The sequence below is a fragment of the Ursus maritimus genome, unplaced genomic scaffold (assembly GCF_017311325.1).
Source record: "Ursus maritimus isolate PB19 unplaced genomic scaffold, ASM1731132v1 scaffold_17, whole genome shotgun sequence".
In the NCBI taxonomy this organism is placed as follows: Eukaryota; Metazoa; Chordata; class Mammalia; order Carnivora; family Ursidae; genus Ursus; species Ursus maritimus.
In genome coordinates, this window is record NW_024424119.1 from 40,211,734 (window position 1) to 40,237,742 (window position 26,009).

At 42.0% G+C, this 26,009-nt stretch overlaps 2 protein-coding genes across 3 annotated transcripts; one reads left to right on the forward strand and one right to left on the reverse strand.

The window, feature by feature from the left end:
• Positions 1–449: 449 nt before the first annotated feature.
• Positions 450–8,325, reverse strand: CDC26 (cell division cycle 26). Of its 2 annotated transcripts, none has more exons than XM_008707980.2 (4): positions 8,170–8,325; positions 5,615–5,724; positions 5,055–5,203; positions 450–882 (listed from the first exon to the last, which is right to left on the reverse strand). In XM_008707980.2, the coding sequence occupies exons 3-4, from the start codon at positions 5,133–5,135 to the stop codon at positions 706–708; spliced, it is 258 nt and encodes an 85-aa protein (XP_008706202.1). In that variant the 5' UTR covers positions 5,136–5,203; positions 5,615–5,724; positions 8,170–8,325; the 3' UTR covers positions 450–705. The 2 variants fall into 2 exon arrangements, with proteins under 2 accessions (XP_008706202.1, XP_008706200.1); XM_008707978.2 differs by having other exon boundaries at positions 5,055–5,176; positions 8,170–8,323.
• Positions 8,326–8,378: 53 nt separating this feature from the next.
• PRPF4 (pre-mRNA processing factor 4) lies at positions 8,379–26,009 on the forward strand. Its single transcript, XM_008707982.2, has 14 exons — positions 8,379–8,536; positions 9,300–9,477; positions 11,873–12,059; positions 15,111–15,198; positions 15,606–15,685; positions 16,077–16,170; positions 16,647–16,741; positions 17,920–17,978; positions 18,731–18,854; positions 20,250–20,339; positions 23,322–23,444; positions 23,555–23,662; positions 23,754–23,872; positions 24,392–26,009. The coding sequence occupies exons 1-14, from the start codon at positions 8,510–8,512 to the stop codon at positions 24,583–24,585; spliced, it is 1,566 nt and encodes a 521-aa protein (XP_008706204.2). The 5' UTR covers positions 8,379–8,509; the 3' UTR covers positions 24,586–26,009.

Below are 26,009 nucleotides of genomic sequence, written 5' to 3' on the forward strand. Positions count from 1 at the left end.
AGTTGGAAAAGGAAAGAAAATCGAATGATGGTAATTCTGTTAGAAGCGTTCCTACTATTGTGCTTCCCTCCACTGTCTGCCCCCCCCCACTGAAATTACACTCGGACGAGCTACAGAGTCATTCTGTAAACAAAGTCTGGAAACCCACAGCTTGATCATATTTACACAAAATCACTAGAATCTAATCACAAGGGCAGGGATCTTTGATTTTGTTCACTGATGTTACTAAGTGCCTAGCACAGTATCTGGTGCATAACAGGCACTCCAAAAATACTTGCTGAATAGAGGCGCCGAAAGCAAGTCAGTGACAGGGATCAGCTGGAAGTGGTGTGCTTCAGGTCTCTCAATCAAGGTGGGAGGAATGAGGTCACCTCTTGGAGCAATTACCTTTCAAAGTAATTGTAACAGTAACGGTGCCATGATCATGCTTCATTAAGGGTGTTGCACACTTTTCCAAAAATATATTTATTTTTAAAAACGAAAATCAGACAAGTTTTATAGAGTCAACTTTTCCAGAGACAAACTAGAGTTTGGATTTCCACTTAGAGCAAAAGTTAAGCATCAGTAATCCCATGCAGAAGTATTTCTCTGCAGGAGGTAAAAGCATTCTGCTTGACTGCAAGCACTCAATTCTCTAAATCTCGTTTGTACTTCTGCCATCATTTTACTCCCTTCCAGGGCTCTGGCATGCAAGATAATCCACCTCTAAAATTCGAAACTTCCAAACTGAGATGAACGATTATTGGGCTTGGGTTGAGGTTTATAACCAATTCGATCATTAATCATTTGTTCCCGGCTCTTGGGGTCACTGCTGAGCCCAATGGCACCTTCTCCATCACTGATTCCTACGACATCCACTTCTTCCTTTTGTTTCTTACGGGTCTGAAAGTATAGAAGTCTTAGGATTAGGGCAACATTCTTTCCATTAGCAAACATTTATTTGGCACCTACGATGCACCAGGCATAGGGTAAAGGCTAGGGTTAGGGTCTACAGAACGATAAGCCGAAATCCCAGGTTTAAATGGATAACACGGGTACAAGCGGGAATACAGGAACATAGTGAGAAAAGATATAACCCCTACCCTCCAGGATGTCACAGTCTAACAGGGAAATAGGTAAATAGACAATGACAATATAGGGTGACCACGGCTATGACAGAGGAAAGTCCGCACTGCCAAAGAGACACAAAGATAAGGTAAGGAGTTGAGTGTGTCATGGCAGAGCTTCAGAGCAGGAAGCTGCCATTAGAAAGATAAATAACGTATGAGAAGATGGATGTTAGCTGAATCTACTGTGGTCATGATTTCACAATATATGTAAATTACACCATCATGCTCTATGCCTTAAATTTACACTGTGGTGTATGTCAGTTATTTCTCAATAAAACTAGGGAAAAAAAAAGATAAATAAGTTGGCAGACAAGGGAGTTTCTTTCTTTCTTTTTTTTTTTTTTTTTTTTTTTAAGATTTTATTTTTAAGTAATCTCTATACCCAACAAGGGGCTTGAACTTACAACCCCAAGATCAAGAGTTGCATGCTTGGAGCCCCTGGGTGGCTCAGTTGTTAGGTGTCTGCCTTCGGCTCAGGGCGTGATCCTGGCGTTATGGGATCGAGCCCCACATCAGGCTCCTCCAAAGAAGCAGGGAGCCTGCTTCTTCCTCTCCCACTCCCCCTGCTTGTGTTCCCTGTCTCTCTGGCTGTCTCTCTCTCTGTCAAATAAATAAATAAAATCTTTAAAAAAAAAAAAAAAAGAGTTGTATACTCTACCGACTGCACCAGACAGGGGCCCAGAGAAGGGTGTTTCAGTAAATGTATCATTCAGAAGAACAGAGAGAGAAAATTAAATGACTGGTAAAGCAATAACCACCAGAAATTAACAGCTTCACTGACACCGTGTGAGATTAAATGTAACACAGGAATACAAGGTTTTGTGCTCTTATCAAAAGGCCTGAATAGTGACGTTTTGTTTTGTTTTTAGGTACAAGGTTTGGCTCTTTGGGACGCCTGGGTGGTTCAGTCAGTTGAGTGTCCACCTCTTGATTTCAGCTCAGGTCATGATCTCAGGGTTGTGAGATCGGGCCCTGTGTGGGGCTCTGCACTCAGTGAAGAGTCTGCTTGAGATTCTTTCTCCCTCCCTCTGCTCCTCCCCCTGCTCATACACTCTCTCTCTCTCAAATAAATTAATTAATTAAATCTTAAAAAAAAAAAAAAAGGTTTGGCTCTTAAGTCACAAATGACTGCAGAATTCACCAAGTCAATACCTCAGTTTGATCATTTTTTTTTAAGATTTTATTTTTAAGTAATCTCTACACCCAATGTGGGGCTTGACCTCATAACCCCAAGATCAAGAGTTGCATAATCCACCAACTGAGCCAGCCAGGCGCCCCTCAGTTTGATCATTTTCAAAAACAGAGATTAACATGTATCCCATACTACTACTACCTGACTATAAAGATGATATTAGATAATAATGTTCTCTGAGAGAGTGAACAAATGTTTTATCTAGCGTTCCTTAGAAGAATGGCTTGACTATTCTGACCGCTGGAATCGCCGCCATTCACCACCACTTACTAATGAACTCAGCATTAAACTCAATGTCACAGTATCATACCGAATCAAAGAAAGTATTACTTTATATATATATGTGTACGTGTGTATAAAATGACCTTTCTGAGTTACTCTCTAGTTAGTTGACACTACCAATAAGTAACATTACAAATAGTGTAGTGAAAACAGGTTAAAAGGCAAAGGATACTGTCATTTCATAAGCCATGAGAAACTGAGAATGTCCAAATGGCATGAAATCATTTAAAAGGCTTCCCACAATGAACAACTGCTGACTGTTTCAGAATCCAGAGTCATCAAAATATAATTAAACTAATTTCGGTAACAAGTGAAACACCAGTTTCTACTGGTTTTATTTTAGTTTAGTTTAGGGCACATCTATCCCTCCCTAAGCTGCTTTAGAACAGGTCAAACCCACTAGATAATTGCCTGTAGTAGAAAGACTAACTCAACAGTGAGCTGATTCGGCAGAACCAAAGTCCAATATGCCAATACTTTATGACACTTGTTACAGCTGGAGTTTAAATCATTCTGAAAGGACACTTCAGGGGAAGGCACCCAAGTGTCCAAGAGGCACTAAGATTAAAGTTAAAGATAACCTGACAGTGGAAGATAAAGTGGAGAAATGAGCAAGGACTAGGCCACAAAGGGCCCTGTATGCCATCCTAAGGAATCTGAACTTTATTCTCAGGACCACTGACGAATTTAAGTCTTATTAATGGACATCATTTAATACTGTGGGATAAGCTACACTTAAAAATACATACTGATGGGACGCCTGGGTGGCTTGGTCGGTTAAGCGTCTGCCTTCAGCTCCGGTCATGATCTCAGGGTCCTGAGATCGAGCCCCACGTTGGGCTCCACACTCAATGGGGAGTCTGATTCTCCCTCTTCCTCTCCCTCTGCCCCACCCCCGACTTGTGCTCTCTCTGTCTCACTCTCAAATAAATAAATAGAAAATCTTAAAAAAAAATTTGAGCTCCTCCATGATGCAGGGATGAACTCTTTCCCAGATACTGGGAACTTAATGGTGAAGAAGACAAACATGATCCTACAATCAAGGTTTCTAATGTAAACGCTAAAATAAACAAACAACTCATTGTAAATTATAATAAATGCTGTAAAATAAAAGGATCAAGTGCTTTAAGGCACCTGGTTAGCTCAGCCGGTCGAGCATGCGACTCTTGAGCTTGGGGTTGTGAGTTCAAGCCCTACTTTGGGCGTAGACGTTACTTAAAAAACAAAAATAAAAATAAAGGGCTTTGAGAGACCCTAAGGAGGGATATCATGGATAGGAATGATACCCCTAATTTGAATAGGCTCAGAAGCAGCCTCTTGGACTGAAGAAGTGACATTTAAACAGACGTGAAGACAGGGGAAGAGGAACATGACATGTACAAAGGCCATGAGTGATAAACAGCTTGGCATGTTCAAGGAAATGAAAGAAAGTGTGCCTGGGGTACAGAGGCCAAGGCAAAGAATGGCAGGAGCTGAAACCCGAGGAGCCAGAACACACAATTTTGTAGGCCATGATAAGGGACTGAGATTTTTTTCTAAGGGCAGGAATCCACTGAGTTTTAAGCAGGGGACTGACATGATCTGAAAATTTTTAAAGATCATTCTAGAAACCTGATGTAGAATGGATTAACAAGATAAAAATGGAAGTAGGAAGACCACTGAGGACACAACTGAGATTGTAGAGAGAGAGGTGATGGTTACTTGGACCAAGGTAGTAACTGCCCAAATGCACGGGGTGAATCCAAAGGGTAAGGAAAAGGGAGAACTCAAGAGTCACTCCGAGGTTTCTGGCTCTAGCAGCTGCAGAGATACGACATAGGAACACCTGAAACTGGCTTGAGGAAGAGATCAAGAGGTCTTTTGTTTTAACACGTTAAGTGCTGGAGACTGAATAGTGACTCCCAAAGCTCTCAGGTCCTAATCCCTGAACCTCTAAACATTGCCTTATATGGAAAAGGGTCTTTGCAGATGGGATAAGGATCTTGAGATGGAGACATTATCCTGGATTATGTGGGTGGGCCCTAAATGCCATCCCATGTATCCTTGTAAGAGGAGGCAAAGGGAGATTTCACAGACACAAGAGCAGAAAGCAGACATAGAGACTGGAGCAATCTGGCCACAAGTCAAGGAATGCCAGTGGCCACCAGAAGCTCACAGAGTCAAGAACAGATTCTCCTCTATAGCCTCTGCAGGGAGCATGGTCCTGCTGACACCCCGATTTGGGACCAGTGATACTGATTTCAGATTTCTGGCCTACAGAATGGTAAAGGAATACACTTCTGTTGTTTTAAACCACCAAGTTTGTGGTAATTTGCTACGGCAAGCCACAGGAAACTGACACATTAAGTTTGAGGTGCCTGTCCAGCATCCACAAATAGAGATTTCAAATGAGCTACTGGTAAAAGAGTCTGGAGTTCAAAAGTGAAAGTTATTGTTTTAAATATCCCTAAGGATTCCAAAGGTATACTCACCTCCAGGTCCTTTCGAATGCTCTCAAACTCCTCAATGTCATCCAGCTTCAGTTCCAGGCGGGTTGGTTTTCGCCGCAGCATACTGAGATCAACAGTGAGGGCCAGACCCAGTGAACTATCAGCTGTTAGAAATAGCAGAGGAGGAAAGACTGGAGGGGATAAATCTCAGCTATGAATACAAGATCAATTTGCCAGCACGCATGCTAAAGGAATGGTGATACAAAACACTCATTCCAAGTCTTTAGACGTATGATTATTACATGATGGAGATCCATTAACTCTGCAATTCCCCAAAAAACAGTCTTTAAGGGAAAAAAAGAGCAAGATACCTCTAAAAGAGAATTCTAGGCAACAATCACTTTAATCTTATACCCCAGTAACATTCAAAGAAACATTCTAGCTCAGAGAATAAAGTTAAAATACCACATCTTAATTCAGTATAATTACTGGGAGAGTACATAAATTTGATCAACTCTGCATGAGGACTGTGACAGATTTGTGATCACTCCTGAATACTAAAATCAGCTTACTAAATCTCATGAAAACTCCCTGTAACTCACCAATTCACGAGATTATCCTCGGGGTCTAAATAGGTCCTAAATGGATAGGTCATTCATTAAACAAACACTTCTTGTGCTCCCACTCCAGAGTTAAAAGGCATAGTCACAGCCTGTGGGGAAAACAAACAAGTAAACAGAAAATTGCAACATACTCTAATAAGGACGCCAATGGAGGACAATGCATTGGCATCACACAGGCACCCAATCCAGTCTGGGTGAAGTGTGGGGTACACAGTGACATGGAAGGCTTCCTGGAGGAGATCTCTTAGCTCACTTGTGAAGGGAAAGCAGAGAAAGGGGAGTAAGGGAGAGAGAACAAGTATACAAAGAGGGTCTAAAGAACAATCCTGAGGCTGAAAGCCCAAGGTAATGCTTATGCTAACAAAAAACAATTTTTTTAAAGACAATTAAACTCCCCATGTTAGTTTATTTATTTATTTATTTTAAGATTTTATTTATTCATTCAACAGAGAGAGAGACAGCCAGTGAGAGAGGGAACACAAGCAGGGGTAGTGGAGAGGAAGAAGCAGGCTCCCAGGGGAGGATCCTGATGCGGGGCTGGATCCCAGGATTCCAGGATCACGCCCTGAGCCGAAGGCAGACGCTTAACGACTGAGCCACCCAGGCACCCCTCCCCATGTTAGTTTAATACCTGTTAATGGCGTCATCTTTGTATACTCCATAGCATCCAGCAGAGTATATCTATAATAATCACTCAGTACATGTGTTGTTGAATAAACTGAGAAACCCAAATAAAGTGAAATGAACTTTTCTTGAGCACTGTGCTACACTTTTCTATTCCCATTCTTTACATTTTTATTTGAACACAAAAACCCTGTGATGATGGCCAAAATTACCTCTATTTTATAAATGAAGTTGAAGCTATTCAGTTCGGTTAATAAATGTCAGCCTCCTATAAAACTTATACGTAGGTCACATGGTGAGGACTACATGAGAATGATGTAAACGAAGGTTCCTTTAAAGTATGTACAGCTATAGGGGTGCCAGGCTGGCTCAGTCAATAGTGCATCAGACTCTTGATCTCAGGGTCAGGAGTTCAAGCCCTACATTGGGCATGGAGCCTACTTAAAAAAAAAAAAAAAAAGTGGGCGCCTATGTGGCTCAATCGGTTGGGTGTGTGCCTTCGGCTCAGGTCATGATCCCAGAGTCTTGAGATAGAGTACCACGTGGGGCTCCCTGCTCAGCAGGGAGTCTGCTTCTCTGTCCCTCCCGACTGGTGCACCACACGGGGCCCGCACCCTCTCTTTTAAATAAATAAAATCTTTTTTTAAAAAAGCACGTACAGGTCTAAATTATTATTACATCTATCTAGGAGGTAGCTAGAGCCTGTGAAGTATACAAAGGAAGAAATGTATCCTTCCGTGAAGCTTGGAACAGAACAGGCAATATTCTCAACACAGAACACTGGCATGCTACATTTCATATTGTTTTATGTTATTTCAGATACTATCTTGGGGCGCCTGGCTGGCTCAGTCGGTGGAGCACAGGACTCTTTATGTCGGAGTTGTGAGTTCGAGCCCAACGTTGGGTGCAGAATTACTTAAAATCTTAAAAAAAACCCACTAAAGTTAAATAAATAAATCAGATACTGTCTTAAATCCAATGTAAACAAATGGTAGAAGATGCCAAAGTTCCAAGGGAGAGTAAGGGAGGAGAAAATATTTAAAAGAAAAAACCCCTGGGGTACATTTTCTTCACTTTTCTGCAAACTGTATTGCCTCCACTAGGAGGCAGTACAGAGTAAAGGGCAAAAGGGCTCACTCAAGGGGCGAAAGTGCAGAGAACAGAGATCCTAATCCCACACGCCACTGATCTTGGACAATTCGCTCCATCTTTCACTAGCCCTTAGTTTGCTCATATTCTGTATTCTGTTGTATAGACTGAACGAAGTAAGGCAGTTCCAAGTTCCTGGAACATAACTTGGCATTTAGTAAACGCCCGATAAATAATAGCTATTACTATTGTAATTGTCCTTGGGGAGGTTAGGGGGGACTCTGTCCCCCCCGACGGAACACCAATATTTTAAGCATCTCCACCCCCGACACGGGGGCAAAGCCCTCGTCTTGTTCATCTCCGATGCCCCAGTTCCCAGCATAACACAGGCCCATGCTGAGTTGCCGGTGTGCACTTTACCTGACACCTTCACAGGCATCCTCTCACTCTGAATCAGATACAAAGAGCCGGCTGAAGACAAACAATAAAAGTAGGCCGTGGCTCCTCCTCCGGGTCTTTATTTTACCTTGGCGCTAGAGGGCTCTTCGAGCTTAATCTGTCGCCACTGACCAGATCCACCAAAAATTCACCCAGCTCAGAGGAAGGCCCTGGGATAACTTCCCGACAGCGGAGGAGAACAGCACTCCCTCCGCAGCGCCAGAGTGGCACTCCCGGGTCCAGAGTGAGGGTTTCCATGGCAACATGGCCCTGGGCTCCAGGACGACTGAAGCCTCTCGTAGGGCCGGGAGCGACGTCAGGCCTCGGAAGCCCTCCGTTCGCTCCGGAGCTCAGCCCGGAGCCGCGCGACTCGGCGTACCTACCTCTTTTCGAGCCTGCCCAGCCTCCTCCCGGAACCCCGGCGCCCACCGCGAATCTTTTGCTAAGCGAACTGGACTACACTTCCCAGACTGCACTGAGACTTTCTCCGGCAGAACCTCGTCTTCCGCGTGCTTTTCTCAGAGGCTCCACGGTTCACGCTCTTCTTCGCGCCACGACCCTCCCGTACTACAACTCCCATCATGCTCCACGCCACCCAGGACGCTGCGTCGACCATCGGCCGCTTCCGGTCGGTGACGTAGTTCCGCTTTGCTGGGCGCGCGGTGGACGGTCTGAAACGTAGGTATCGGCTTTCGCTGGGGTTTCGCGGCTCGGGAGCTCGGCATGGCTACCTCACGAGTCTCCTCCACGGTACGGATCTCAGCTCACTCTGGCGAGGAACGCGGAGGGGGGTTGGAGGGAGGGGAGCGGTTCCTGCAAGATGGGGCCGCTTGGGAACGGGCTAAGGCGGTGGAGGACTGAGGTGAAAGGGTGCGAGACTCGGTCCTTAGAGGAGCAGCGTTTTCCTGATCCCTAAGTGCGTTCCTGTGTTTTAGTTCATTTGCACCCGTCACTACAGCCCCGTACTGTAAATACCTCTTCCAAATGGTCCAGAAAGGGAGCTCTGGAAGGGAGTAATGTCTTGGCTCAGATTTATGTCTACGTCAGACTTCTTAATTGTAGTAAGGCCTCCTAACTTCATATATATTGCCTTACGTCTGAATACGTTTGATATGTATAGACCAGGAACTAATTAGTTCCCCTCAATATTGCGTTGGTCATTTGTGATCCTTGATATTCCCTCTGTGATGAGCAGTAGCCTTGGAAGTTTCATAAAACCCAAGAAGAGATTGCAACGGAATGATGTAAATATGTTCCAGAGCAAATCTTTGATAGAAAAATTACCAAGAGTAATCCACTAGTTTTATCAGCTTCTCCCTATCTGCAAAACCTAGGTAATTGAGAGACATCTCCTGCGGCCCCCAATCAGTGAAGATATCTTAACTGGTGACCAGCTTGTCCTTTCCTTTGGGGAGGAAATAGGATTGAAGCTCAGTTTGAGCTCCATCCTTTGGGGAAGCCTTATAAATGGTTAAGATTAAGCCTCAGGTTATTCCATGTCTTTGATTATCAGGCAACCAAAACTAAGGCACCTGATGACTTAGTTGCTCCTGTTGTGAAGAAACCACACATCTATTATGGAAGTTTAGAAGAGAAGGAGAGGGAACGTCTGGCCAAAGGAGAGTCTGGGATTTTGGGGAAAGAAGGACTTAAAGCTGGAATTGAAGCAGGAAATATTAACATAACCTCTGGTAAGATGCAAATTGTGAGTCCCTCTTTATTTTTGTATTATAGTCAAAAATTTCAATTAAACTTCAATCTGTGTAAGGTCATCCTTTGCCTACCCCGGTTAGCATCATCCAAAGAGTCTTTTCTTAAAACCTTTTATACAATTTTTTTTCCATTGAATCATTAGTCCTCTTACCAGGAATTTATTCAGTGTGTATTTGGATTCAAATTGATTCCATTTGTCTTCTGGAGATCTAGTATAGTTCTGGCATTGGTTTGAAGCTACTATGGCTTGTAACATTCTTTCCTTTTTTGTTTTCCAATTTTTCACGCTAAATGAAAAAGCTGTTTTAAGTAATAAAAGTCGTATTTTTATTTGGAAAGAAATCAAAGGGTTAGGGTGCCTGGGTGGGTCATTCGGTTAAGTGTCTGCCTTCTGCTCAGGTTATGATCTTGGGGCCCTGGAATCAAGCCCCGCATTGGTCTCTCCGCTCACTGGGGAGTCTGCTTCTCCCTCTCACTCTGTGCTCACTCGCTCTCTCTCTCTCTCAAACTGATAAATAAATAAAATCTTTAAAAAAGAAAGTGTAGAAGTGTATGGAGTAGAAAATACTGTAATCCTTATTAATTGGCTCTGTATCTTTCCAATAATTTAATGAAGCTGTAAAAATTTACTTTTTTCATAAGTGAAACTGGTATACAAATTGTTTTTATAACTTGCATTTTTCGCTGATGCACCATTGAGGAAAGCTTTCCATGTCAATAACTAATGGTCCTCTATATCTTTATTTATTTTTTTATTTATTAATTTGGAGAGAGAGGGAGCACACAGCCACACTCGTGCATGTGCAGGGGAGGGGGCGGGGGGAACAAAGGGAGAGGCAACCCCAAGCAGGCTCCACGCTCAGCATGGAGCCTGACATGAGGCTCGATCTCACAACCTGAGATCATTTTTAAAATAAAGTTGTACATGTTTGTCATAAGAAATTCAAACAATACAGAGGGTATAGAATGAACAGACTTTTCTACAGAAAGGACTCTGTTTGTTAAGTTTCTTATTGATCCTCCCACACGTTTTCTTTTCTATATACATGCGTGTTAATGACATTTTTAACTGTTTAGACTGTTTTAGGCTCCATCACCACTGTAATTGTCACTTTTTCATCAAAATCCTTGCATTCAGGGGCGCCTGGGTCGCTCAGTCAGTTAAGCATCTGACTCTTGATCTCAGTTCAGGTCTTGATCTCAGGGTTATGAATTCAAGCTCCATGTTGGGCTTCACACTGAGTGTGGAGCCTACGTTAAAAAAAAAAAAAAAAAAGTCCATGTATTCAGTGTGGGTTTTAAAACTGACTGCTAGATTATTCAAAAAGCCTATAGCCAGGACATGGATGGAACTGGAAGGGATTATGCTAAGTGAAATAAGTCAAGCAGAGAAAGACAATTATCATATGGTTTCACTCATATGTGGAACATAAGGAATAGAGTGGAGGACCACAGGGGAAGGGAGGGAAAACTGAATGGGAAGAAATCAGAGAGGGAGACAAACCATAGAGACTCAGGACTCTGGGAAACAAACTGAGGGTTACAGAAGGGAGGGAGCTGGGGGGACAGGTAACCTGGTGATGGGTATTAAGGAGGGCACGTGTTGTGCTAAGCACTGGGTGTTACACGCAGCTAATGAATCGTTGAACACCACATCAGATACTAATGATGTACTACTATATGTTGGCTAACTGCACATTCAAACAAACAAACAAAAAGCCTGTAGTCAAAGGATAGCATTTTCGTGGTAATTATCTCCAGCTTACTAGTTACATTTGTAGATCTCCCCAGACTAGGACTGTTTTAGAGAGTAGCTTTGGCAAGTGTTAAAATAACGTGTCTGTTTTATCTTCCGGATAGAAGGTCTAGTTAATTCATTTGCTGAAGGTGCTTCGTACTTTTACTCTCTCATCTCATCTAATTTATGTGTGTGTGTAGGTGTAAGATGACGTGAGGGGTACCTGCATGGCTCAGTTAGTTAAGCATCTGACTCTTAATTTTGGCCCAGGTCAGGATCTCAGGGTTGTGGGATATGAGTCCTGCGTCAGGCTCCCTGCTTAGTGGGGAGTCTGCTTCTCCCTCTGCTCCTCCCCTCACTTGTGCACGCGCTCTCTGTCTCTCAAATAAGTAAATAAAATCTTTAAAATGATAAAAAAAACAAACAAGGTGAATTGCGCAGTTTTCCTGCCTTTTAAAGCTATGTCATTTAGTTTTTTGTGTTTGGCACAATTTAATAAACAGAAACAGTAAATTATGACGTATATAATAGACTAGTTCCTAGGGGATACACCGACTACAACGGTAAGAAATTATTTTTTCCCCCATTTGAATAATATCTGGTGATTATGCTGATATTGCCTGTTCTTTTTATAGGAGAGGTGTTTGAAATTGAAGAGCACATCAGTGAACGACAGGCCGAAGTATTAGCCGAGTTTGAGAGAAGAAAGCGAGCTCGGCAAATCAATGTTTCCACTGATGACTCCGAGGTCAAGGCTTGCCTTAGAGCCTTGGGGGAGCCCATCACGCTTTTTGGAGAGGGTCCTGCTGAAAGAAGAGAAAGGTGCCATTTCTAAATATTTGCTCTTTTTTTAATCACAAGGTTCTACTTTCAAATTTCAGTTGATACTTGTAGCTAAAACTTCAATAGAATGTCTCAGGTAATGTTAATAAAATATCTTACTAAGTTGTTTTTATACAGTTTAGTCCATGATCTGAGTAGGCCAGTTTTTTACTCCACTACTAATTTTTCTTTATAAACTGTAAACAGGGTGTTAATATGCTCACCCCCCCCGCCCCAAGATAGAATTGTGGGTTCAGTAAATATTTGTTGTTGAACTTTCAGAATTTAGGTAACACACACGTTCCCCTTGTCAGTGTCGTAAAACGTAATGGTAAGTATTTGGGGGTTATTATTGAAAAGGGGCACTTTCCTCAGATGATACTCCTCTTGTGGTTTTATGGTTTCAGAGTCTCTTAGTGACAGGCTAGTCATGTGCAGTGATGAGGACCTCCTTTGTCTTCACGTCCGCTGTCCCATCTCTCCCTTTCATCATTTTTTCTCCTTATTTGCATAGTCTGCACATTTAATCACTTTAAAACCTCCCATATCTCATGTCCATTAAATAGAACCAGTAATGCTGGGCCTGTTTAAATTACAAGAAAAAAAAAAAACCACTGTGTACCAACCTAGTATCTTACAAACCCAGCCTGGCTGGCCACAGGGTGGGGAGGGTAGGAGAGAAGGGGGCACCCCTGGTCAAGTGGCTGGGTCCCAGAAAGGGCTAAAGGACAAAGAAAAGGGGCCTCCCAGATGGGAGGGGACTCGTCCTAATGGGGGAGGGGTGCAAAAGGTATTTCAAAAGAGCGAACTTACGGGGGACAGGTCAGTGCTTTCTCCACCAGAGGACAGTGTAGGAGAAGGTGCTGCATGCCACCACCTGTCTATCCCTGACACTTGGAGAACAGTGACCCATGAACCCTGGGCATGACAAGCCCTTCTGAGGCATGGATGACGACCGCTCCCTCCATGGTCCCCCTTTCCTTGAGGCTCATCTACTCCTCACATAGTGCATTGACTCTCTTCGGGCCCTTACCCCTCATTTACTCTTCAGCCTGCTGCAAACTGACCAGTGCCAAATCGAAATTGCTCTTTATTAAGGTCACTAACTCATCTTTACTAAGAATGACCATGTCATCCACTCCCTCCTTGAAAACACTCCCTTTCATAAAACCAAATCTTAGTTTCCCTCCTGTTTACCTGGCTAATTCTTCTAAGCCCCCTTTTTCCCTGCCTGATCTTTATGTAAGTTGCAGTTATTGCCCTTATTCTGCACTCGCCCTGGGCGATCAGATCCACTCCCATGGCATCATTTACTGTGTATATTCTGATGACTTCCAGATCTCTGTGGCCTAGATATTCTGTAGGCACTTCAAACTGGATATGTCTAGATTGAACTCATCTGTTCCCCGCCTTTCTCCTGTTCTCCTTGCAAATATCACTACCATTCACAGGTTTCAGTTGCTTGACCTCTTTTGTAACCCATCACCAAAATCTGTTCCTAGATTTGTACCAAAATGTACCTCCAATGTGTCCTCTTTTCTCTACCTTCATTGCTTTCACACCTAGATTGTTGTAATAGCCCCAAACATGTTGTGTTAACTGCTTGCTTAAAATCCATCAGTGTCTTCTTATTAAACAGAGTAAAAAACTGTTGATCGTGATCTTCAACCTCTTACGCCACTCTTTCCCAATTTCCTAGACTTAGTACCCTTATGGGTCTTCCCGGAATAGTCAAATTCTTTTTCTGTTTTTCCACTTAATTTTTTTCTCTTTTTGTTCCCCTCTCTTGCCTTTTAAAGCCTTTTATTCTTTTGGTTTCAGCATAAATACCACCTTGTCAAAGAAGACTTTTTTAAATCACCTGAGCCCTTATAAAGTAAGCCTCACCATTATTATCTATCATAGTATGTTACTTTCTTAATAGCATTTTCAAAAGGTATGCTTTTATTGTTGTTTATCGTTTGTCTTCCAACCAACAGCAAAGTCTCTTATTATTGTGACCCTTAGGTGAACGTCTTGAGTCCCTCCTGCCACCGTCTTAGTTCAGTCCACCATTACAAGTCAGAGGATTTCTAAATAATAGGCTGATTTCCCTGCTTTTGTTATTCCCTCTTCAGTCCATTCTCTCTACTTCCCCAAGGAACCTTTCTCAAATGTAAACACTCCTTACTATGGCATAAGGAGCTCTTTATGACCTGGCCCCTACTTACATTTGCAGCCCTCTCTCTCACCAGCCCTTTTCTGGTACTCCATGCTCCAGCCATACTGAGATATTTGTGATCTAAGCGTGCCGTGCTTTTCTTATATCCAGACCTTTACTTTTGTTGAACCCTCTGCTTCATCTGTCCTTCTCCATTCTTGACCTATCAACCTTACTGATTGAGGACTCAGTTTAGGAAACACCTCGTCTGTGAAACCTTCCCTGGTCCTCCCCCCAAGCCTAGGTTAGGTATATCTTTTATATTCCCCCTTAGCGCCCAGTATTTACCATTGTCATAATACTTAGTGTGATGTATTGTGGTTCCCTGGTACTTTTTGTCCACCCACCTTCTCCGTTGCCCCCCCCCCCCGCCAGGATTATGCTACTTGGAATCAAGAACTGCTTCTTAGTCATTTTTGTACACTTGGCACCTTAGTCAGTATCCAGCACATTGTGGCATTGAACAAAGGTTGGCTGTCTTCACAGACCAAGTGGTAGCAGTGTTGGGGCTAGTTGACTCTAAATTGAATAGGGTAATTGCTTATAGTTCAAGTTAGGGAATCTTCAAATAAAGAAGACTGAGTAAACGAAATCACACTGGAGGTGCACCTGGCTGGCTCAGTCAGAAGAAGATACGACTCTTAATCTTAGGGTCGTGAGTTTGAGCCTCACGCTGAGTATAGAGGTTACTTTAAAAAAAAAAAAATCACACTGGGAGTTTAGGCATGACAACTTGACTCTTAAAGAAGGTTGTTTGGCATTTAAATGTTGAGAGAGTAGGGCAAGCTTTCTCCCTTCTTACACTTTTCACAGTCTCAACTCCATTTAAATTCTAATCTTTTTTGTTACAGGTTAAGAAATATCCTCTCAGTGGTTGGTACTGATGCCTTAAAAAAAACTAAAAAAGATGATGAGAAATCCAAGAAGTCCAAAGAAGAGGTAAAATATGTCTTTGGCTTCACAGTATAAAAGTGGAGGAAATGAGGGGTTAGTTCTCTCATTTTCTGTTGTCAGGGTTCGCTTTGCCAGGGGAAAGGGAATGTGTTTGAGGATTCCACCATTCAGGAGTAGTTGTTGGCAATAGTTTGTGGTTCCTGTGTAGGTACAAGTGAAGGTAAGTGGGTTTCCCATTCGAGAAAAAAACAGCATTCCTGGTGTAACTTTTAACAAGGAGCCAGAAGCCATCCAATAAGAGTTTATAAAAACAGGAAGCGCACATGCCTGATTTCATCCTTTTACTGAACTAATTCACCTTTTTTGGGGACAGTTACAGTAGAGAACTGACAGCTATGAGAGGGGCAGGAAAGCTTCACACTTAACATTTCTGCTCTTAATTTCACTTTCAGTATCAGCAAACCTGGTACCATGAAGGACCAAACAGCCTGAAGGTTGCTAGACTGTGGATTGCTAATTATTCGCTACCCAGGTAAAGAGAGCCTCTAGAAGGAGAAAGAAGCGTATTTTTTTTTCTTGTTTCCTTTCAAGGACTGAGGATCTGTTTTAGAAAGACTGTGGTTAAATGAAAATTGAGTGGTAGAGATACTTGTGTGGACCCTTTTTTTTTTTTTTTTAAAGATTTTATTTATTTATTTGACAGAGAGAGAGACAGCCAGCGAGAGAGGGAACACAAGCAGGGGGAGTGGGAGAGGAAGAAGCAGGCTCATAGCGGAGGAGCCTGATGTGGGGCTCGATCCCAGAACGCTGGTATCACACCCTGAGCCGAAGGCAGACGCTTAACCGCTGTGCCACCCAGGCGCCCCGTGTGGACCCTTTTTTTCATCCTGTTTGCTCATGGTAGTTATGTGTCTGTGTCACAGGGCAATGAAACGCTTGGAAGAGGCCCGTCTCCATAAAGAGATTCCTGAGACAACCAGGACCTCCCAGATGCAAGAGCTGCACAAATCTCTCCGCGTAAGATGCTCTCAGTGATTGTCCAGTATAGTAAGGGCTCTTAAATTAGATTTCCTACTTTGGCCTGCCTCTTGGAAGGTAAAGGCAGCTATGATTATCCCTCCCTGCTTACACTTGCTGTTCGGGAGGAGCTGTCAGTTAGGGTGGCAGGAACCTACTGTGCTTGGTATTCAGTAGAGGCCTTTGGTTCTGCTTTTTAATTCCCTTTTAATATATCAAAGCTGTATTTGCGCTCTCTCCATGGGTTTCCTGTGTACGTTGAGCTGACAGTGAAAGTAATAGTACTACTAGTGTCAGAAACAGCATGCTGGAGTTCTGTTCGTGAACATGAGTGTCTCTTAACAGGAGAAGTATAGAAGAATCTTGGGGTGGGCTAAAACTAGAAAGTTGGGTTTATTTTTACTGTGGAAAAGCCAAGAAACTCTGGGATTAGCCTATTGATGATTACGATTTGTCCTTTTTTTCCTTTTTTGAAGTCTTTGAATAATTTCTGCAGTCAGATTGGGGATGATCGGCCTATCTCCTACTGCCACTTTAGTCCTAATTCCAAAATGCTGGCCACAGCTTGTTGGTAAGTCCTGTTTTTACAGTGATATGTTTTCCTAAGTGGAAGACAGGTTCAGGGAAAAAAGAAAAAAACAGCCCTTGTCTTAGATGCACATTTCTGTGTCCTTGTCTCTGATTCTCATGATCGCACCAAACTAGAGATGCCAGCGCTCACCCATTACATTATACAAGATAGTCTGCGCTTAGCAGTTCTTTCCATTCACAAGGGACCCCAGACATCTATGACGTGTCAGTCATGTTCTGGACACTACCCTTTTGGAGCAGATACAGAGTTTATCGACTGATTGGTTTCCACAGCTCAATATAGTTTTTCTTTTCAGTTAGGTACCTCAGGCAAGATACTCTGTAAGATTCAGTTTCCTTATCTGTAAAGTAGGGTGAGATAATGTTGTAAACCATTTTACATTGATAGTGTGTGGTATATGGTAAGGACTCAGTAAACATGAATTATTGTTTTTATCTTTTATTTTTTTTTCTAGTTACCACCACATATGGAGAAAGCTCTTAGGATGTGATAACTTTGTTGTTTTGCTCTACTTAGTTATTTTTGTGGGACATGGCCATCTAGTGAGAAGGGAAGCTTCCTTGTGTCGTATGCACAGGAACTACTTGACTGGGTAGAAATTGAGATTGGTTCAGCAGAAAGCCAAGGACGTACTCAAATCCCCCCACTTCTGCAAGCCTCAGCTACCTTCCTTATAAGTAGAAATGGTCGTTCCTACATTATGTACCTCACACGTCTACTATAAGGGTCATTCGAGGTGTTAGATAAAAAAGTAATTTGTTGGAAATTTTCTGAAATAAAAAGTTTTTTTAAAAAATTTTAAGTACTTTGTAAGCAGCAAAATGCTATTCCTATTTAAGGAGATAGTATCATTATTAATATTATTCTTGGATAGTTTAATTCATCCTACCTTCCTTCACCAATCAATCCAAATGTTAGGGAGGATAGCAAATTGTACCATATTAACTATAGTCCTGTAGAGGTGTCTGGTTGCATGAGATGTGGATGCAGTTTTCTTCTATAAACCATCAAATCATAAGCCCTTTAGTTTTCTTTTTCTGTGTACCACTGTAAAGTTTATTGGGGGTGAGCAGAGATTGTCCTTTAGGAATGTTACCAAGGTACCTTTTCCTTCCCAGACCAACCCTGGCTGAGATGCTTTCCTTTGTATTTGATAGGAGTGGGCTTTGCAAGCTCTGGTCTGTTCCCGATTGCAACCTCCTTCACACTCTCCGAGGTGAGTTAGAATCTTGTTCAGATCTCACTCGAGGGCAACCCTGTCGGGACCCCTCTCACTCTTGAGAGCTTTTTCCATATCTTCACTTAATAAACTTCTATTGCTTTACTCAGGAAAAAAAAATAATAATCTCACTCATTTTCCCGGGGTGAACCCTGTCAAACAGGAAAACTCTTCTACCCTGCCTGACACTCAGACCCAGTACCCACAAGAGTAATTTTTTTCTTTTTTTTTTTTTTTTAAGATTTTATTTATTTGAGGGAGAGAGAGAGTGAGAGCGGGGTGAAGGGCAGAGAGAGAAGCAGACTCCCTGCTGAGCAGGGAGCCCAATGCAGGACTTGATCCCAGGACTCCAGGGTCATGACCTGAGCCAAAGGCAGATGCTTCACCAACTAAGCCACCCAGGCTCCCCCACACAAGATTAATTCTTGATTTGAATTGTCTGGTTTTGGTTCTCACCACAAGGCTGGAATTTGTACACAAACCACTTTTTTCTCATGTCCAGCCCCATTCTGGCATTGTACAATCTCTGAACCAAAAAAGTAAAGGTAGTTTGTGTTTTCCTTTTTCTAATGTAACTTAAATATTAATTTAAAATAGTTCTTTTTTTTTTTTTAATAGTTCAAGTAGTCACTTCAATATCTTACTGTCCACATGTTCCCTAATATATTGTGTTACTCCTTATAGTCTATTTTGCACATAAATTGTAAGGGGTGGGAAGCCTTTAACTTTGATTTCTTATATTCCTTCAGGCCATAACACAAATGTAGGAGCAATTGTATTCCATCCAAAATCCACTGTCTCCTTGGACCAAAAAGATGTCAATCTGGCCTCTTGTGCTGCTGATGGTTCTGTGAAGCTTTGGAGCCTTGACAGGTGAACATGACTGTTCTGCCCATACTGCAGTCACTAAAGTAAATAGTTGCTTGGTTGGTCCTTGGGACCTGAAAATCTGGTATCTAACCCCAGAGATGGTCTAAGAGTCAAGGGAACGGTATGAACATAGAATGTAGGATTTCTTTCTTCGACCTCTTCTCGCCAGAGGAGTTATGTCAGATTTTTCTTATTTGTTAACTTTGGACCTTGATTTTTGCCTCAAACACAGTGGCCATTGTTTTCCCACTCCAGTTATTCTGGACAGATCTATTTATACATCCTGTGCAATACACTGACTTGGAGAAAAGCACTATTTGGCAGATTGACTAAAGATAAGTTCTTGGCAGCACGTTGGCTCCTAGCAAATGGCCGCAGGAGAGAGGACAGTGAAGTTCTGAGGCAGTATTGCTGAGGATGTGATGTCTCCTCCCAACAGCATCCTCCTTTACCTAGAACGTATTTTCCCATTACAACAGTTTAGGGTTTTTTTAATGTATTTATGGGATTATTGTCTTCCAAGAAATTTGGGAAAGCACTTTGTTGGCTAAAAGAAATCGGAATTCAGTTGCTTAGTTTTCTTTGGGAAAGCACATTCGACTTTTCTGCCAGGTTTTTGTACAGAGCTAATTAGTGTCTGGACTCTTTGCCAGACAGGTTCTAGCTCTGAGCACAGTAAGTTTTAATTGGCTTTGGTATCACTTAGGAGTTTTCCCCTAGGGCTTTGATTAGCTCTATGTATGCACATTGACAAAGTTCCCTTTTTAATTGCCCTCTTTAAGGTTCCTGTTTACTTCCTTTCACTGGTGTTCAATTCTTTTTTCTGTGGTTGCTGGGGAGTAGAATTTAATGGCCACCAAAGGAAACTAAGCCTCTATTTAGGAGTTCTTTTTTTCGTGTGGATCCTTCAACACGCTAAAGTTTGAGACAAATTTATCTGTAATCCACTTGTACCAAAACTATTTGATTTCTATAGCTTCACATCCCTATCAAAATGTGTTTTCTTTCTAGAATTCAGCACTTCTTTGGTGTAAAGAGACTATTTTGGTCGTCAGGTTGAATTATCTTTTATTTTTCTCTAATCCTAAATGATAATAGCATTAAGCGTTGATTACATATTGAATTGACATATAGCGAGATAGTGTTTATTGAAATGCTGTGGGCAGTTTTGCCCTTTGAGCATATGAAATAGTCCCAAATTCTCAAAGACTCTGGGAAGTAACATAAATTGTTAACCCCATATTTTTTTTTTTTTAGCCCTGCATTTTTAACAGTGAGTTTACTTACAGTTTGGCCTCTTGAATCCTATAGAATGGGTGCATCTGTCACAACAGTTAAATGCAATGAATATTTATGACTATAAAATAGTTTATTCCCTTCTATTTGATTCTTTTTCAGTGATGAACCAGTGGCGGATATTGAAGGCCATACAGTGCGTGTGGCCCGTGTAATGTGGCATCCATCCGGGCGTTTCTTGGGTACCACCTGGTAAGCCATCCTCTTACTATTCTATCCGTACAGGCCTGTGGCGTCTTATTAACCCTTATGACTAACTGTCAAGGAAATTTTAAGAACAGAGATCTTCAAGTAGGATTTTCTTGGGCTGCAATGAATCAGAATCAGAAGAGAGTATATAATAAAGTTAGGGCCAAGTGTATTTGCTTTTAAACTGCAGTTAATCTGAAATTTCAGTTACTAATTGCCAGAAAGCTAGAATTTTCACTCTTCTCTTTCTTGACCAATACTTGTGGTGTTTTGTGGGTTTTTTTGGATTTTTTTGCCCTGCACATTGTACTGTAATCTTTCTGCTTAGAAGTCAGTCTCCCTTTCTGGAGCACCTGGCTGGCTCAGCCAGTAGAGCATGCAACTCTTGTTCTTGGGGTTGTAAGTTCAAGGCCTACTTTGGGTGTAGAGATTACTTAAAAATAAAATCTTTAAAAAAAAAAAAATCAAATAAATTGGTCTCCCTTTCCGGTTCTGTAAGGTCATTAAGGCCAGAATCTGTTAAAGAATTTTTTAAGATTTTATTTATTTATTTGAGAGAGGGACAGAGAAAGGGAAAAGGAGACTCCCACTGAGCAGAAGGCCCAGTATGGGTCTCGATCCTAGGATCCCGGGATCATGACCTGAGCCAGAGGCAGGCGCTTAACCGGCTGAGCCACCCAGGTGCCCCAAGAATTTTTTTTTTTTTTTTTTAAGATTGTATTTATTTGAGGGAGAGAACGCAGGTGCGGGAAGGCGCAGAGGGAGAGGGACAAGCAGACTTCCCGCTGAGTGCAGAGCCTGATGTGAGGCCTGATCTCAAGACCCTGAGATCATTCACCTCAGTGGAAACCAAGAATCAGACACTTAACTGACTGAGCCACCCAAGCTCCCTGTTAAAGAACTCTTTAACTGAGGTATAATTTACATGCAGTGGAATAGATTTATTTTCAGCGTACAACTCAAATGCATACACTCGTGTAACCCACATCCCTATCAGGAGACATTTCCATCACCCTGGAAAGTTCCCTCATGCCTCTTCCCAGGGGACTCCCCCTTCCAAAGCAACCACTGGTACGATTTCTGTCACCATAAATTAAGTCTGTCTGTTTATACTCTGTGAACTTGTTTGTGCCTAACTTCTTTTGCTCAGCCTGATGTCTTTAAGATTCGTTTAGGGGCACCGGGGTGGCTCAGTTGGTTGAGCACCTGACTCTTCCTTTAGGCTCAGGTCATGATCTCAGGGTTGTGCTGCATGTGGAGCCTGCTTGAGATTCTCTCTCTCACTCTCTCTTTCCCCCTCTCTCTTAAAAAAAAAAAAGTTTCATTTATGTTGTTTCATGTATCAGTAGTTCCTTTTTATTGCTGAGGAGTATTCATTTGTTTGGCTCTGCCACAGTTTAACCATTCTCCTTTGATGGACATTTGGGCTCCTTCTAGGTTTGGGTCAGTCAGAATAAAGGTGCTATAAGTAATCTCATACAGTGCTTTTTTGCAGACCTGTTTTTCTTTACTTTCTCGTGAATGAATACTCAGGAATACAGTTGCTAGGTTCATTGAGTAGATGTATGTTTAACTTCTTTTAAAAAACTCCCAGCTGGTTTTTCAGATTGGTTGTAAATTTTACATTCCCAGAATTCTGCTCGCTTCACATCCATGCCAGCATTGGTATGTCAGTTTTATCATTTTGCCTATTCTATCAAGTGCATAGTGAAATTTCATAGTTTTAACTTTTATTACTCTTATGACTCTTGGTATTGAGTATTTTATCATCTGCTTATTGACTATTTGTAAATCCTCTTTTGTGCAGTGTCTGGATGTTTTACCTATTTTTTTATTGAGGTTTTTTTTTTCTTTATTTGCACACACAAACAATTCTGCCACCATGTATTTATTTGTTTTTTTATTTGAAGTTTATTGAGGTGGTTTTGTTTTGTTTTGTTTTGTTAATTTGTTTTGTTTTAAGTTTTGGGTTTTTTGGGGTTTTTTCTAGGTTTTTTTTATTTAAGGGATGCCCTGGGGGGCACAGTCGGTTGAGGGTCTAAATCTTGGTTTCAGCTCAGGGCATGATCTCAGGGTGATGAGATTGAGCCCCCTATCGGGCTCCATGCCCATCATGGCATCTGCTTAAGATTCTCTCCCTGGGCCCCTGGGCGCAGTTTTTATTTATTTAAGTAATCTCTATACCCAGCATGGAGCTTGAACTCACAACCGTGAGATGAGTTGCATGCTCCACCAACGGAGACAACCAGGAGCCCCTCTACACCAGTTATTGAAGAGACTGTGTTTTCCGTGTTGAAATTGCTTTAGTGGCCTCACTGAAAATCATTTTACCAAAAATGTGTAGGTCTCTTCTATTCTCTCTCTTGTGTTGCATTGATCTATTTGCTTATGACTGATTTTTATGTCTCCAGCATCCAATTTAAGGCCCAATACTCAATGAGTGAAAGGACTGAACAATGGAATTGAGAAAGAACAAAGACAACAGTCTCTGCTTGGCCATTCTTAGGGAATTGTATTCTTAAAATAGCCACTGAAGTAAATTTATAGGAAGTCACTGGTTACCCAGGTAGCACTCAAGACAGATATGCTTAGTTGTTGAGGTATTTTTTTAAGCCAGAAAAGAATTTCTTGTTAACATGGTTGTATGAATAGTTTCAGAAGCATAGTTTTTTCTTAAAAAAAAAAATTTTATTTATTTATTTATTTGACAGAGCGAGCACAGGCAGGGGGAGTAGCAGGCAGAGGGAGAGGGAGAAGTGCACTCCCTGCAGAGCGAGGAGCCCGATGCAGGGCTCAATCCCAGGACCCTGGGATCATATCCTGAGCTGAAGGCAGATGCTTAACCGGCTGAGCCACCTAGGCACCCCATCAGAAGCATAATTTAAGCTACAAGTATTTCTAGTACTTTACACATTGTAGGAACTGAATATCTGCTGGTTAATTGTTGGTTTGTTTTGTTGTTTTTTGTTTTGTTTTGTTTTGTAGCTATGATCGCTCATGGCGCTTATGGGATTTGGAGGCTCAAGAGGAGATCCTGCATCAGGAAGGCCACAGCATGGGTGTGTACGACATTGCCTTCCATCAAGATGGCTCTTTGGCTGGCACTGGGTAAGCCTTCTTCCACCTAGCCAGGGGCAGCTCAGTAGTTCACCTGTTAGATATCCCAGCTTCCATGGAGAAATGGATTCAAAATGTTCATTTATAAATTATTTTGTCAGGGGACTGGATGCATTTGGTCGTGTTTGGGACCTGCGCACAGGACGGTGTATCATGTTCTTAGAAGGCCACCTGAAGGAAATCTATGGAATAAATTTCTCCCCCAATGGGTAAAATAAACTCATTGATTGAGGGGCGGGAAGGGGTATTGGTCAGAACGTATCTTTGTTTCTAACTTGAACACTCCCACCTGATCCACAGCTACCACATTGCAACCGGCAGTGGTGACAACACGTGCAAAGTGTGGGACCTTCGACAGCGGCGTTGTGTCTATACCATCCCTGCCCATCAGAACTTAGTGACTGGTGTCAAGTTTGAGCGTAAGCTTTCCTCCTGTTCTGCAAACCTAATCACAGGACAGACAGATTGCGCTTCCATGGAATGCAGGCCAGGCTTTAGGTTAACTTACAAGTGAAGTAGGAGGGAATTTGGCCTCTCTTGAAAAAGGAGCAAATTGTAAGTTCCTTCCCTCTACCATGTTTTCAGACAGAGCTATGGCACAGCTGCTTCTTGTTTTAGGAAGTAAAGAAGACTTCCATAAATGCTTCGAGTCATTTTTTTTCCCTGGAAGTTATAAGCACTGAATCCTTAATGTTGTTCTAAAAAGATTATCAGGGAAAGAGCCAGAAGACCTTAATAATGTTATTCATTTCCCTAAGTCTGTAGTCCCTTTTGCCTGGAGGCCTTGTAGGAATGTAGATGAGAATATGGGGCTTTTCCAAATGGGGAAATACCTTCTTTTTTGAAATCATATATTCTAGCAGATTTTTGTGCTTTTATTTTCTTTCCTCTTTTGATACTCGAATTTCTCAAGCAGCTCCCCTTCTTTTCTCTTAAAGCTATCCATGGGAATTTCTTGCTCACTGGTGCTTATGATAACACCGCCAAGATCTGGACCCACCCAGGCTGGTCCCCACTGAAGACTCTGGCTGGCCATGAAGGCAAAGTGATGGGCCTAGACATTTCTTCTGATGGGCAGCTCATAGCCACTTGCTCATATGACAGGACCTTCAAGCTTTGGATGGCTGAATAGGCAGGACCATGGAAAAAGGACTCTAACCTCAAACTCTTCCCTAAGAGCCATTTTCAAAAGAAAGGAATTGATATGTTTCGTTCTATCATGTTTTTTGCCAATTACGATGTATAGACCCTCAAAAGAATTGGATTTCCCTGTCAGCCTCCACTCCAGGTAGGCAGCCCAGTCTCTGGGTGTTGATAAACCCCTTTCGTAGTTGAAATTTTAATATTCATCTTCAAGCCCTGCCACGGACTGTGTAGACATTGTTTTTATTAATCTTTTGTTTGAATGCCCTGTTGCCTCCTTCACAGCACTCAGGATTGTGACTAGCTCCATTTTTAATTTTGAAACTTGGCTTTCCATTACGTGGTACATGCTTCAGGACTACATGTGACCCACAGAGCAAGGCAGCTGGACGGTAGTCTGGAAACCCGCGAGTAAAGAGGCACTTCTCACCACACACTGGTTAACCAGTGCCTTGACAGAGTGGAACCTTTCCTCTCCCTTGAGAACGGGAGATGAAGAGGTAGACCACAGCTATGCTCAGGGTTATGCAGTAAAGAAGATTTTTACCTCTTCCTGTTGAGTTCGCTTGGAATGATAACCGCATCAGGAACCCCAGAACTGAACATTTGCCCTGTCCAAAAATGTCTTCCATTTTGCTTTGAAGTTTGGCATCCTTCCTGTTACTCCAAAGCTAGGCCATTTTGTCAAGAGGCAATGAAATTTCTAGAAAACGTCTCTTGTGCCACCTCCTTTATATTGGTTATTCAGAGAATGTACCTTTCACGGCAGGGTAACTAGAAAAATCCCTAATGGGTATTCCTCGACATCAACTTTCTCTTTTTTTCTTTATTACATACTTGCTACAGAGTAAAATCCTGTTATAAAGACTGTCCTGTAAAGACTTACTTTGTATAGTTAGGTATTTTCTGAATCCCAGCCATCGGTCCATAGAGGTCCCCCCCCCTTTTTTTTTTTTGGTTTGAGATATAACGGATGATATCACATATGTGATATTCCAGTTTTTCTCTTCTTAATAAACACTCTGCTAATAGGTGTTTTTGTTTTGTTTTTTTGTTTTTTGGGGTTTTTTTTGTAGAGACTACCCTTGTGGGCCAGACTATTAGCAAACTGGGTCTGGACTCATAATTCACACTCATTGGCCATGCAGCAGTCACCTTCACCTCTTTCCACTCCAAATACACAACGGCTAAACACAAAGTACACAGGAAATTCTGTTAAAATTCAGGAATTTGGAAGAAGAAAGGATTGCATACAGAGAAATGGAGAAGAGCTTATATGATGGCTTTTCCTTGAATGTTCAAAACTCTTCATTTGCTGTTTCAGAGAAGCTGACAGTAGCTTTGCCTAACTCTGTCCTGTAAACTATGAATGTGTGATAATATAGCCAAATAATCTTTTTTGTCTGATTTTAA